Here is a 14,890-nt window from a genome sequence, read left to right as displayed (position 1 = left end):
GCGCTCTCAGAAAGGAAGAGTTAAATTATAACATATCCATATTATGCGTTAGTATGTGTCCACAACTAACGCATATTATGGATATGTTATAATTTACCTGTTCATTCCTCTTTTGATGGATGCTGAAATCGTCTCTATAATTTTCTTGTAAGAAATAATGCCTTGGGGTGGGGGGGGGTCTTCCTTTCTGAGGCTATCATTTGTATTCCTCACTTCTTAAATTTGTTTGATACGTTGAGGCTAAAAAAAAAAGATTACGGGTCTTCAGAACGCCCCAATGCCCGGGGCTGCTGGGGTACCTCGGAGTTTGTCAAGGTGTAGCTTAAAATGTTAATTCCCATACTCGCTACCAAATATTCGATTAAGGCTTCTGTAGTTCTTATAAGTCACCCGCTTTCTTTCAGGAGGAATCCTAAAGATTAAGAGCGGCAAGAAGTCGAGTCTGCCCACCCTCCGAGCTCTCTTAGGGCGATGTCCTTGCTCATTTGGAGACTGATTCAGTCCCCTTTAGGCCCCCAAGTTACATAAAGATGAGGACTTTGGAGATGTTTTCTCAGGAAGGGCAGAGCTGTAAAAACACAGTTCCGTAAGCCTGGCCGGTAGCTACATCTTTCCTTCCTAACAAAGAACAAGCCGCAATTCACTCTCTCCGGCACCTGAACTTTGGGGTAACGATTAACTGCGATCCCAAGCCTTCAGGCAAGTAAAAAAAAATCCTGAAATGATTACGCCTGTTTGGAGGCTTGCAAGGCACTAGGGTATGGGGAAAGTGAATCGAGGTGCTCTCCGGCTCATTCCCAGCCAGTTAACAACCCGCCATATCTAACACAGCTAAGAGCTGCCGACGCCATTTTGCAGGGTGGGCTACGCAGACTCTTGGCGGGAGGCCGGAGCGCTTGAGCGGGAGAGGACGTGGAAGTGTTGGAGGTGGGGAGCGCGCGTTACGACTGGAAAGCACGCGTGCGCACAGGCGACAGCGGCGGAGGGGTGGGGCCAGTGTACGAGTGCGCGTGCTCGGTGGGAGCCCGCGGAGTACCTGGAAGGAGGTGGGGGGCGAGGTAGAAAGGAGTGTGGTTGAAGAGCGCTTGCGCAGGAGGGTTACGGTACGGTGGTGGGAAGGCTCCGGAGCACGCGCGCGGAGGCGGGACTTGAGAAGCGCTCGCGAGATCTTCAGGGGCTATATATAAGCGCGGGGAGCTTGCGTCCTTTCCCTGGTGAGATTCCGTCCTGCGCGGCTGTTCTCTGGAGCAGCGTTCGTTTATCTCCGTCCGCCTTCTCTCCCACCTAAGTGCGTGCCGCCACCTGATGGAAGATTCGATGGACATGGACATGAGCCCCCTGAGGCCCCAGAACTATCTTTTCGGTAACTGCAGGGGGGAGCTGGAGCGAGGCCGAGCGGGGCCTGGTGGCGGTGAAGTGGGGGTGAGGGGAGGGAATCCGGCTGCAGCAGGGTCTGGTGGAGACCGCCAGACCGGCTGGAGGCCTGAGCGGGTGGGAAGAGCTGCCCGAGCCCTGGACCTGGTGGGATTGGAGCCGCGGGGGGAGCCGGAGGCGTGAAGGGGGAGGAGACGAGCGGCCTGAAGCGCCTGGAACGTGAGCAGTCCGAGGCCCAGGGCCTGAGGTGTAGCGGAACTGGCCGCCTGGAAGTTCGGCCGTTGCCGGGGATACGCCGCGGAGCCCCAGGCGTGGTTTATTTTCTAACGGAGTTCGTTCGTAGGCTTCTGATCCCAGGCCTCGGGTTGGTGGTCCTGGAGGCTGGGTTTACCGGGAAGCATGGGCCTGCTTGTTGGAGAGGGTAGATGCACACCCTGGCGTTGTTCTGACTTCAGAGTCTGGAGCTGCCGGGCCCAGACTTCACTCGCGTGCTTCGGCCAGTTACTGGGGGAGGGGAGGCGCGGCGCGGCGTGAGGAGGCCGCAACCGCTGGGAGCACGTGGTTGCCACGTGGTTGGGGGAGGGAGGGGGGTGTGGGCACTACATCCGGGGCTCACCAGCATGTTGCTACTCCAGATCAAGGGATGCTGTGGCTCAGTTGAAGTGGGAAATGTTAAGAGGCTGGTAACACTAGGATTCTGGAGGCCTTTGTTCAGTGCTTACAGCATCTACTGTGATGGCAGCTCTTTTTTTTTGAGCCCCTTTTCTGTCTTACTGCAGTAGGTGGAGCTAGCCCCACTTTGCAGATGACGGCACTGGTGCCCAGAGATTAACTCACTTAACGAAGGTTGTACTTATAGGCAAAGAGGCTAAAACTAAACCAAGACCCTTGACTCGTAGCTGCTGCTTCGTGAATATTAATGAGGCTTCGTTTTAGGGGGACATCCTCGCATGCCGCCATTTGTGCGGCATTGACCAAACCGCTTATTTAAATACAAGAAACACGTAGAGTGTTCGATTTGAGTCAGATCAAGACCTAAAACTATTCGCAGAATTTTGGGACCACCACCCCCTTCGACTTGCGGTAGCCCTGCCCCAAAAAGGAGAGTCCCACTTGGGTTTTTAATGTCAGTAGGTTTAATTGCAGAAGCCTAATCTTTGTACTATTCAGACTTTGAAGTAAGTGCGAATCCTACCGTGAATTTTATCTTGTTCATTATGCGTGCTGAGATTTGTTAATTAAACCTCTTCACATTTAAGCATGTGTATATATTGGTAACAGTTAGATGGTAGTTAAATGGAATTACTTAAAATTTTTATTCTGACAGTATTTTAAAGAATTTTGCCCATGCGTGGATGGAGTGGCAGTAGACACATGTATTTAAAACATTAAGGCTTTAATTCCTAGCTGTTTTGGATAACTGAGAATTCTGATAAATTTATATCAGTACTTTTTGATAACTGTTGGAAACAACCCTCCTTGTCTTAAACATAGTTTCTGAATATAGTTTCAGGCGTATGTCACTTTCTGTTGCTTTAAAGAGTAGAGTGTTGACCCTGTAGCAAGCTTTGGTTCTTTTACCTTTGTCGTTTTTCTTTTGTAATGTTTGTAACCATTCTCATTTCGAACTTTCCATTTGGGAATTTAGGTGGGTAAATCAGCTGTTTTAAAAAGTGGGAAACTTAACATTGGACATTACATTTGGTTTCAGGTAATTGTTTTAGGTTCACATTTACTAAACCGTTGAGCTCGTTTCTGTATGCAGAATAACAGTGCCTATCAGCGTAGTTAGAGATGAAATATGGTATGATGAGAAAATAGAATTGTAGACTTCTATGGGTGTTACTTGTTTGTAGAGGTTTCTGTTCAAGAAATCTAGGAATTGATCATTCTGCTTTGCCCTCTGGTAGCTAAAATTGTGAAAAACTAGTTCAAAAGTTAGACCTGACCTTTTTGGTTACCCACACTTAAGTTTCAGTGTTATTTTTCTCCTTGTTAGAGTTGCTTTTTTCTTCATTTACAGGTTGTGAACTAAAGGCCGACAAAGATTATCACTTTAAGGTGGATAATGATGAAAATGAGCACCAGTTATCTTTAAGAACGGTACTTAAACTTTCAAAATAAACTACTTAACCCTACTTGATTTCAGCCTTTTAGTTTCTATTCATGTGGCTTGAGACTTTTCCTTTGCTGACTGCTTGTAAAATACTATTTCTTACACTTGGGTATTGTGTGTACCTCACTGTCTGTACATCTTTGATGAAGAACTTGGCATCTATACTCATTTGGTAACCATGTAAAATCCAGTCACATTGTTAAACTTGCCTTATTTTCTTCAGTTGGATTATAAAGCCCTTGTAAAAGGCATCGATAATCTTACATGTCTACCAGAGACTAGCTTTTCTCTCAACTTAGAAGTTGCTCAATAAATAAGTTAGGTGATCTATATTGTGTGTATGCATATTTATGCATTTCTTAAATTTTCTGAATATGAGAAATTGATTTGCCAAGATCACAAACCCTGAGGATAACATTGCACAGATTTGTTTTCTGAGGTAACAGTGATAGGTTTATACTTGTTTTTTTAAAAAATCATAGTCATGTGCCTCATTGCAACTGTTGGGTCAACAGATGGATCATACAACGGTGGTCACATAAGATTATTATATCCTATTTTTAATGTACCTTTCCTGTTTTTGTTTTTGTTTTTGTTTTCCTTTGGAGACAGTCTTCCTCTGTCACCCAGGCTGGAGTGCAGTGGCGTAATCTTAGTTCAGTACAACCTGTTGATTTCCGAGTTCAAGTGATTTCCTGCCACAGCCTCCCAAGTAGCTGGGATTACAGGCATGTGCCACCATGCCTGGCTAATTTTTGTGTTTTTAGTAGAGACGGGGTTTTACCATGTTGTCCAGGCTGGTCTCAAACTCCTGACCTCATGATCTACCTTAGCCTCCCTAAGTGCTGTGGAATTACAGGCATGAGCCACCACCGCCCTTTCCTATGCTTAGATGCACAAATACTTACTATTGTATTTCAGTTGCTTACAGTATTCAGTACAGTAACATACTGTATAGGTTTGTAGCCTAGGTGTGTGTAGTAGGCTATACCATCTAGGTTTGTTAGTAAAAGCACATTCTTATGATTGTACCAAGATGAAATTGTCTAACAACACATTTCTCAGAACCTAGCCCTGTGGTTAAGTGACGCATGGCTGCATATAACATTTAGTGGTGGGGGGGTGTAAAATAGGTGGAACTCAAAGTTGAAGTGGTATTTTTTTTTCGTTCACAGGTCAGTTTAGGGGCTGGTGCAAAGGATGAATTGCACATTGTTGAAGCAGAGGCAATGAATTACGAAGGCAGTCCAATTAAAGTAACACTGGCAACTTTGAAAATGTCTGTACAGCCAACGGTAAGGGCACTTGTATACTTTGGATGTTGTGTCAAGGTTTAATTCTGTTGTAAGGTAGGTTTGGTGTCATTTCGTTGTGCCAAAGAGATAGAAAGTGGTTCTTTATCTTCTGTCACTGGAGTTCAATGGTCAGCTCTTGAACATGGGGGTTTCTGCTGCTAGTTTATCAGAGGTGGAAAAAAGGTTCACTGGTTTGTTGATTTGGCTTATGTGTTTGCTTGTAATGTTTATTGTACATTTTCTTCATATGTTTAGTGATTAAAAATTTCTTCCTTCTAGGTTTCTCTTGGGGGCTTTGAAATAACACCACCAGTGGTCTTAAGGTTGAAGTGTGGTTCAGGGCCAGTGCATATTAGTGGACAGCACTTAGTAGGTATGTTATGTTTATGTATTATACTACTTAGTTTATTCTCTTTAATGCAGTTGCTTGGTTCCCAGTTTGGACATAAACCATAGGTATAGTACTACTGTCTTTAAAATAGATTCCAGTGTGAGTCTAGAAATTTATAATTGGAGAGGACAAAAAATTTTTGGGACCGGGGGACAAAATCTTGATCTGTCACCCAGAGTAGAGTACAGTGGCACGATCTTGGCTCACTGGAACCTCTCCCTCCGGGATTCAAGGGATCCTCCTGTCTCAGCCTCCCCAGTAGCTGGGACCACAGGCGTGTGCCACCAAGCCTAGTTGTGTTTTATAGTTTTAGTAGAGAAGGGGTTTCGTGAAGTTGGCCAGCCTGATCTTAAACTCCTGGCCTTAACGTGTTCTGCACGCCCTGGCCTCTCAAAGTGCTAGTACTACATGCGTCAGCCACTGTGCCTGGCCTAAAATTTTTTTTAATAAAGACAGTCTCATTCTAAGGCTGGAGTGCAGTGATCGTAGCTTGTTACAGCCTTGAACTACTGGGTTCACATCAGCCTCTGGACTAGCTAGAACTACAGGCACACTCCACCACGCCTGGCTAACTTCTTTTGTATATGTGCGGATGGAGTCTCACTGTGTTGCCCAGATTGGTCTCTTGGCTTCAAGTGGTCCACCTTGGCCTCCCCAAAGTGAGATTACAGGCAGGAGCCACCCTGCTCAGGCTTCTTGCATTTAAAACCTGGCAGTGAACGTTAGGCCTCAGAATACCTTTGTTAAAAAGTTCCTTTTCCCATTTGCTCTTTCTTTTAAAAAATAGAAATCTCAGTTTTTAGAATATTTACTGTATGCTATCAGTGTTCTTTTTTTTTCTGATTTCTTTGCTGCTTGAGTTTTATAATGTCTAATAAATTGTATTTTAGCTGTGGAGGAAGATGCAGAGTCAGAAGATGAAGAGGAGGAGGATGTGAAACTCTTAAGTATATCTGGAAAGCGGTCTGCCCCTGGAGGTGGTAGCAAGGTTCCACAGGTAGAGATGGCAATTTTATTATAGGTTTTGTATTACAGATTGTAGTTTGGTGATAGAACAGCTCTTGTTCATGAGTATGTGCCTTTTCTTTTAAAAGAAAAAAGTAAAACTTGCTGCTGATGAAGATGATGATGATGATGATGAAGATGATGATGATGAAGAGTAAGTATGATCTTAGAAATTTGATACACTTCTGAAATCTTAACAGAAAAAAAGGAATTTGACGTCGTTATATGCATGAGGATTTTATAAAAGTCATTTATGAAAAGCCATCCTGTGTAATAGTTTATAATAAAAGGGCAAGTGGTCATCTGTTGTCAGTTTAAGTTAAATGAGCTGAATTGAAAGGATATTGGGTCATGAGCCTTTACAGTGCTGTGACTTGTGACTCTTCAGAAGGGTAGGCTATAGCATTTGCAAAGTTTGATTATGTCCCTTTGTTTTAAAGATTTAGTGGATGTTATACCCATCAAGCCTGGTATGTATTATGGTGAAGTTAATTAGATTGGGTTGAAAGAAAATCTGACTAAATAGCTCTATATTCATTTTACAAATTGTTACTGAAGGTTTGTTATTCCCCAAAAGGATTTTGGCTTGTGCTTTTATGTAGACACTTAATGGACAAAAATAAGATCCTAAAAGGGATATTAAGATTTTTCTTGGGATTTAAAATATGATTGGAAACATTAATTTTTTTATATTAAACTGGATCAAACTTGGTATAAACAGTTACATGCACACTGGTATAAAGTACTGTTTATAATTGGTCTTATGTGTGCAAGTATCAGTAATACATTAAATACTTGGCTCTCAGCTTTGTTCTTCAGTTCTGAGATTGGTCTATATGCATTTATTGAAAACACATTAAATAAAATATAAGAACGTGCACTCTAAAAGAGAACAAACATGAATGATCAAATTGGGAGTTTAGGTTTTAAACTGGTGGTTCTTCAAAATCTTTGAGCATTGACGATGAAGGCAGAAAATAGGAAAAAGGCTGAAAGAGCTGAAAGCTTAAAAATTCAAATTTGACCAGGCGCAGTGGTTCACACCTGTAATCCCAATACCCAGCCGAGATGGGAGGATCTCTTAGGGCCAGGAGTTTGAGGCCAGCCTGGTCAACACAGCAAGACCCAATCTCAAAAGAAAAATAAAAACTCAAAGTACTTGCATGTCAGACTTCCATAAATGAAGTCAAACTTAAGGCAGTATTTGTCACTGTTTTTCCTTTTTTTTTTTTTGAGATGAAGTCTCCCTACTGTTGCCCAGGTTGGAGTGCAGTGGCGCCATCTCGGCTCACCGCAACCTCTGCCTCCTGAGTTCAAACGATTGTCCTGCCTTAGCCTCCCGAGTAGCTGGGACTACAGGCGCGCCACCCTGCCCTGCTAATTTTTGTATTTAGTAGAGACAGGATTTCAGTATGTTGGTCAGGCTGGTCTTGAACTCCTGACCTCATAATCTACCTGCCTCGGCCTCCCAAGCCTCGTCCTCCCAAAGTGCTGGGATTGCAGACGTGAGCCAGTGCACCCAGTCAGATTTTTATATTTTTAATAGAAGATGGGGTTTTGCCATGTTGGCCAGGCTAGTCTGAAACTCCTGACCTCAGGTGATCCGGTCACCTCATTCTCCCAAAGTGCTGGGATTACAGACGTGAGCCACTGCGCCCGGCCACTTTTTCTTGAGATGGTGTTTTACCATGCTACTCAGACTGGAGTTGAATTCCTGGGCACAAGCTATCCTCCCATCTTAGCCTACAAAGCAGGTGCATAACCAAGCCCAGCTTGTTAATCACTTTTAAGAATATTTGTCATTAGTAAGAATTGAAATACATCCCAAGAGAAGAATGGGAAATGGGCTAAAAACACAAATGAGAAGTAGGGATGGTATGGTTTGGATTGGTTTAGTCCGATTTTGAGTTAGCTTTGCACAAGTTTATAAAATAAGTATTTAATAGCATTCACCAAGGCTCAGGGACAAGCAGTCACTTCCAGAAAGACTTTGGAATAGGACCTGATGGTGGTCTTGATCCTGTTGGGGTTTTGGAAGATTTCCTTTTTTAAAAATGGATATAGTTAGGCTAGGCGTGGTGGCTCATGCCTGTAATTCCAGCACTTTGGGAGGCTGAGGTGGGTGGATGACTTGAGCTCAGGACTTCAAGACCAGCCTGGCCAACATGGTGAAACCCAGCATCTACTAAAAATAAAAAAATTAGCTGGGCGTGGTGGTGCCCACCTGTTGGTCCCAGTTACTTAGGAGGCTGAGTCAGGAGAAACGCTTGAACTTGGAAGGTGGAGGTTGCAGCAAGCCAAGAACATGCCACCGCATTCCATGCTGGGCAACAGAGGGAGACTCCCATCTCAAAAAAATGAATGTAAATTCATGATGTAACCACAATGTAATAATTTTTCTTTGTCTTGGTGTTGATAGGAATGAGAAGTGTAGATAATAATCAAGGTCCAAATCAGTACCCATGTTTTTTGTTTGTTTGTTTGTTTTTTAAGTCTCACTCTTGTCTCCCAGGCTGGAGTGCAATGGCGTGATCTCTGCTTACTGCAACCTTCGCCTCCTGGGTTCAAGCAATTCTCCTGCCTTGGCCTCCCGAGTAGCTGGGATTACAGGCACCTGCCACCATGCCCGGCTAATTTTTGTATTTTTAGTAGAGATGGGGTTTCACCATGTTGGCCAATCTGGTCTCGGACTCCTGACCTCAGGTGATCCGCCTGCCTCGGCCTCCCAAAGTGCTGGGATTACAGGCGTGAGCCACCATTCCCTGCTGCAAGTTTTCATATAAGTTGAAGAAAGCGTACTAAGGTCTAGGCATAGTGGTAAAGGATGCTTTGAGGCAAACAAGTCTTAATAGAAACTTCAGTGGTGAGATGGCAAGGGCCCAGCATATAGCTAGATGGCAATGAAAATGCAAAGAGGTGCAGGAAGGTTTGTTATAGTTACTTAGAAATCTAACCCTTTAAAAAGATAAAAAGGGAAATCAGTGATCCCGTTTTGAGGATGGAAAGGGGATAGTGTGGGCTTAGTTGACTCTTGATTTAAGCAAGAAAAGCTAGATAATGTGCGTAGTGCTGATGTATCCTATGTGTAGGTGTATGTAATATCTTGATAATATGTGACACTTAAATGTCTTTTTTAATTTATTGGGGAATTTCTTAAGTAAAGCTGGATTTTTTCTTTTTTCATTTTTTTTTTTCTTTCGAGACAATGTCTGTTGCCCCACCTGAAGTGCATTGTTGGCCAGGCTGGAATGTAACTTCTGCCTCTGGGTTCAAGTGATTCTCCTGCCTCAGCCTCCCAAGTAGCTGGCATTACAGGCATACGCCAGCGTGGCCAAACTAATTTTTTGTATTTTTAGTAGAGATGGTATTTCACCATGTTGGTCAGGCTAGTCTTGAACTCCTGACCTCAGGTGATCTGCCCACCCCAGCCTCCCAGAGTGCTGAGATTACAGGTGTGAGCCACCACGCCCTGCCAGTAAAGCTGTTTTGATAGTAGTTTTGATAGCTGTTTTGATAGTAGTTTAATAGACTTGTTTTAACGAATAAGAAAAAACGTTTAAGAAAAGCATTCTCATCTTGTTTCTAGCACAGGGGAGGCACCTGCAGGGATTGGGTTCTAATGCCAGAAACTTGTAATGACAAAATCACTGTTAAAAAGCACTTCAAAGGCTATTCGTGGCAACTTTTTTAAGTTATGATACTTTTTCTAAATACAGAAATTATTTCTTCAGTATTGGAAAGATAGGTGTTTCTTACATGAAGTTGCCGTATTGGGATTTAGAGGCCAGTATGTTCAGTTTTTTGAATTAAACGTGAACCACTTAGTATTTGCTGATACAGACTTCTGCCTGACTTGCCCTCCAATGACTCGATTGGATTACTCCCCTCCATTATTTACCTATTTAACGTGTACAGTTTACACCTGTAATCCCAGCACTTTAGGAGGTCGAGGTGGGCGGATCACCTGAGGTCAGGAGTTCAAGACCAGCCTGGCCAATATGGTGAAACCCCATCCCTACTAACATACAAAAGAGCTGGGTGTAATGGTCGGTACCTGCAATCCCAGCTACTACCGAGGGTGAGGCAGAAGAATTGCTTGAACCTGGGAGGCGGAGGTTGCAGTGAGCCGAGATCACACCATTGCACTCCAGATTGGGCAATAAGAGTAAAACCCAAAAAAGAAAAAAATAGTGTACAGTTCAGTGGTTTTAGTGTGCTTAGTTGTGTAGCCATCACCACAATCAATTTTAGAACATTTCATCACCTCAATGAGAAATCGTCCTCTATAGGTGTTACCCCTCAGGCTCCTCAGCTCTAGTCAGCCACAAATGAACTTTGTCTGTAGGTTTCCTGTCCCTCGTATTTTGCATGAATGGACTTCTGTGACTGTTTTCCTAGCACAGTGTTTTCAAGTTTCGTCCATGTGAAAGCATTATCAGAACTCCATTTATTTTTATGGTTGAATCCATTGTATGGGTGTATTATTTGGTTATGCGTCAGTTGGTGAGCATTTGGGTTGCTTCTACTTGTTGACTGCTATGAACGCTTGTGGACATGTCATTTTTTTTGGGTGTACACCTAAAGCAGTGTGGCTGACCCATTGTATTCCCACTAGCAGTGTATGGGGCTTCTGATTTCACTACACCCTCACTTGCCATTATCTGACTCTCTAATCCTGGTGGTATGAAGTGCTAGTTGTGGGTTTGATTGCATTTCAGACCTATGGACTATTATTAGTCTTTATTAGAGCATCTTTTCATGTATTCATTGGCCATATATCTTTGGGGAGATGTCTTTACCCATTTAAAAAATCCAGTTACTTCTCTTTGTCTTTAATGAGCTGTAAGAATTTTTTTCTTTCCTATGATTTTTGTATTTTTAGTAGGAGAAGGGGTTTCACCGTTGTTGGCCAGGCTGTCGTTAAATGCCTGTCTTCAGTGATCCACCTCCCTTTCTGCCTCCCAAACTGCTGGGATTACAGCTGTGAGCCACTGTGCCCTGGCAAGAATTCTTTTTTTTTAGACAAGTCTCTTTCTGTTGCCCAGGCTTGAGTGCAATGATGTGATCTTGGCTCTTGCTCACTGCAACCTCCTCCTCCCTTGTTCAAGCAGTTCCCCTGCTTCTTCCAAGGATTACAGGCATCCCCCGATCCCTTCCATGCCCGGCTAATTTTCTGTATTTTTAATAGAGACTGGGTTTCACCATGTTGGCCAGGCTGGTCTTGAACTCCTGATTTCAGGCCTGCCTCGGCCTCCCACAAGTGCTGGGATTACAGGCGTTGAGCCACTGCACCGGGCCTAAGAATTCTTTATACATTCTGCAAACAAGCACGTTATCAGACGCATGATTTGCAGATTATCTTCCACTATTCTGAAATTGTCATTTAACTTTCATGATGGTGGTCTTTGACCAAGTTTTAAATTTTTATGTCTGATTTCTTTTGTTGCTTGTGCCTTTGGTGTCAATCCTAAGAAATCATTGCTAAATTCAAAGTTGTGAAAATTTACCCCCTTAATTCTGAGTTTTGTCCTGTAGCTTTATTTAGCGCTTTGTTCCATTTTGAGTAAATATCTGTGTATGGTGTGAATGGAGGGGTCCAAATATAGACTTTGGGGTGTAGATGAGCAGTTTCCCCAAATGATTTGTTCAAAAACTATTTTTTCCCCATTGAAGGATCTTGGCAACCTTTAAAAGAGTCACTTACGGCCCGGTACGGTGGCTCACACCTGTAATCCCGGCACTTTGAGAGTCCCAGGCAGGTGGATTATGACCAGGAGATAGAGACTATCCTGGCCAATATGGTGAAACCCTGTCTCTACTAAAAATACAAATTTTAGCTGGGCATGGTAGCTTGTGTCTGTAGTACCACCTACTCAGGAGGCTGAGGCTGGAGAATTCGCTTGAACCTGGGGGGCAGAGGTTGTAGTGATTAGAGATTGCGCCACTGTACTCCAGCCTGTGACAGAGCGAGATTCCATCTCAAAAAACAAAAAAAAAATCACTTACTATAAATATACGTATTTATTTCTGGTCTGTTTGTTGATGTATGTGTCTATCCTTAACAGGTAAGAACAGTTACAACACTGTTCCTTTGCAGTTTTTTTTTTTTTTTTTTTTTATAAATGAGTCTCACTCTGTCATCCAGGCTGGAAGCACAATGGTGCGATCTTGGCTTACTGCAACCTCCGCCTCCTGGGTCTTCCTGCTCCAGCTTCCTGAGTAGCTGGGATTACAGGTGCCCGCCACCACTCCTGGCTAATTTCTGTATTTTTAGTAGAGACTGGATTTCTCCCTGTTGGCCAGGCTGGTCTCAAAACTCCTGACCTCAGGTGATCCAGCTGCCTCAGCCTCGTAAAAAGTATTGGGATTACAAGCATGAGCCATGGTGCCTTGACCCCTTCTTAGGTCTTATAGCTGATTTTTTGAAATCAAGTGTGAGTTCTCTAGCTTTGTTCCTTTCAAGATTGCATTTGGCCTCTTTGGGTCCCTTAAGTGTCTTTTTTTGTTTTTGTTTTTTGAGATAGGGTCTTGCTCTGTCACCCAGGCTGGAGTGCAGTGGCAGAATTACACAGTTACAGTCTCAAGTAGATCTTTCTGCCTTAGCTTTTCAAGTAGCTGGGACTACAGGCACGCACAACCACGTCTGCTAATTAAATTTTTTTTTTTTTGTAGAGAGGGTTCTCATTATGTTGCCTAGGCTGGTCTCGAACTCAAATGAGATCCTCCCACCTCAGCCTCCCAAAGTGTTAGGATTATAGTTGTGAGACACTGCCGACTCTTGGGTTTATATATAAATTTTAGGATCTATTTCTACAGAGAAACCAGCTTGGGGAGTCTTCTAAGGATTGTATTTAACCTGTGTATTTGGGGAGTGTTGCCATCTTGGCAATATCTGAACATGGAATGTTTCTATTTAGGTCTTTAATTTTTTTTTTTTTTTTTTAACACAAATTCACTCTATTTGAGTGTACAGTTTAATGTAACTGTACATTACTTAAATATACATATATTATACATTGGCATAGTGTATATTCATGCAAAACTACTTATTGAGCAGCTTTGTTTCCCAGCCCCTAGTGATCACAATTATACCTTCCATTTCTTTTGAGTTTGACTACTTTTGGATACTCAATGAATAGAATCATACAGTGTTTTTTGGGGGTGGCTTATTTTACTTTGTTCAAGGTTCAGTCATGTAGCATGCAAGAGGATTTTCATCGTGTGTGCATATACATTTTCATTATTCAGCCATTTAACAGTTGGGTTGCTTTCATCTCTTGGCTGTTGTGAACAATGAATGCTTCGATTAACACGGTGCACAAATAATCACGTTAAGGTCCTGCTTTCAATTCTTGTGTCTACTCCCAAATTTTGAAAGTGCTTAATGTCTTGATGTTTCATTTGTAGTGATGATGATGATGATTTTGATGATGAGGAAGCTGAAGAAAAAGCACCAGTGAAGAAAGTGAGTAGATATAATGCTACAAGGTTGTTAAACTAACAATAGAAATAGTAATTTTTTAGTGCTATTTGCTTGTTTTGTAGTTGAGGGAAGCTGGCGTGGGAGATCATCTCATACTGAAAATTAGTCCTGAGGAGGACTACAGAAAACTTATAGTGGGGAATGGTCTGTTTTCTTTATCCATGTAGCCCTCCACCCAATTTGTTAGTCTTGTGTAACATTTTGTTCAAGTGGTTGCTGCTTTTTCTTTTCTTTTTTTCTTTTTTTTTTTTGAGACGGAGTCTGTGTCACCCAGACTGGAGTACAGTGGCGCGATCTTGGCTCACTGCAACCTCTGCCTCCCGGGTTGAAGCGATTCTCCTGCCTCAGCCTCCTGAGTAGCTGGAATTACAGACTCGGGCCACCACACCCAGCTAATTTTTGCATTTTTAGTAGAGATGGAGTTTCACCATGTTGGCCAGGCAGGTCTTGAACTCCTGACCTCATGATCTACTTGCCTCGGCCTCCCAAAGTCGTGGGATTACAGGCGTGAGCCACTGCGCCCAGCCTGTGGTTACCGCTGCTTTTCTTACATGGCTTGGACAGTTCTGTTTGCACTGTTGCTGGGGTCAGGGACAGTGATTAAGATAAATTTCTAATTGCAGTCTATACGAGATACTCCAGCCAAAAATGCACAAAAGTCAAATCAGAATGGAAAAGACTCAAAACCATCATCAACACCAAGATCAAAAGTAAGTGGTTACATTTACATATGGGTCTCATTGATATAGTCGGGGGAAAAAAGATTCTACTGTGGAAGAATCTAGTGTGTCTGAAATTTCATAGGCCTTTATAGAACCCCTGTAATTGCTGTTTTAAAGTTTAAATCAGCTTGCTGCAGCCGGGCGCAGTGGCTCACTCCTGTAATCCCAGCAGCACTTTGGGAGGGAGGCTAAGGTTGGTGGGATCACCTGAGGTCAGGAGTTTGAGACTAGCCTGGCCAACATCGTGAAACCCCGTCCTTACTAAAAACACAAAAATTAGCCAGGCATGGTGGTATGTTCCTGTAATTCCACCTACTCAGGAGGCGGAGGTTGCAGTGAAATTGTACCACTGCACTCCAGCTTGGGCGAAAGAGTCAGACTCTGCCTCCAAAAAAAAAAAAAAAAAAAACAGCTTGTTATGTGTTATAGGTACACACAGACAAACATACTAAGTAATGTGCTGCTGGGGTTCCAGTGGCGGGGGGAAACCAATAGACTTTTTTT

The 14,890-nt window shown here is 43.1% G+C and overlaps 1 protein-coding gene across 5 annotated transcripts in view; it reads left to right on the top strand.

The window, feature by feature from the left end:
• Positions 1 to 472: 472 nt before the first annotated feature.
• The window catches only part of NPM1 (nucleophosmin (nucleolar phosphoprotein B23, numatrin)), a 29,765-nt gene continuing 15,347 nt past the window's right edge, over positions 473 to 14,890 (top strand). For 3 of the 5 annotated variants that reach the window (XM_011987713.1, XM_011987714.1, XM_011987716.1), the window contains exons 1-8: positions 1,004 to 1,363; positions 3,398 to 3,477; positions 4,666 to 4,785; positions 5,065 to 5,158; positions 6,067 to 6,173; positions 6,271 to 6,335; positions 13,589 to 13,646; positions 14,288 to 14,374. In XM_011987713.1, coding sequence (XP_011843103.1) covers positions 1,306 to 1,363; positions 3,398 to 3,477; positions 4,666 to 4,785; positions 5,065 to 5,158; positions 6,067 to 6,173; positions 6,271 to 6,335; positions 13,589 to 13,646; positions 14,288 to 14,374 — 669 coding nt within the window. In that variant the 5' untranslated portion in view covers positions 1,004 to 1,305. Of the gene's footprint in view, positions 587 to 1,003; positions 1,364 to 3,397; positions 3,478 to 4,665; positions 4,786 to 5,064; positions 5,159 to 6,066; positions 6,174 to 6,270; positions 6,336 to 13,588; positions 13,647 to 14,287; positions 14,375 to 14,890 lie in introns of those variants that run through there. The other 2 variants (XM_011987712.1, XM_011987715.1) reach the window with 2 other exon arrangements.

This window comes from Mandrillus leucophaeus, unplaced genomic scaffold, assembly GCF_000951045.1.
Source record: "Mandrillus leucophaeus isolate KB7577 unplaced genomic scaffold, Mleu.le_1.0 Scaffold314, whole genome shotgun sequence".
NCBI lineage: Eukaryota > Metazoa > Chordata > Mammalia > Primates > Cercopithecidae > Mandrillus > Mandrillus leucophaeus.
The sequence above is the reverse complement of the archived record's forward strand: the minus strand, read 5'-3'. Positions and strand labels throughout refer to the sequence as shown.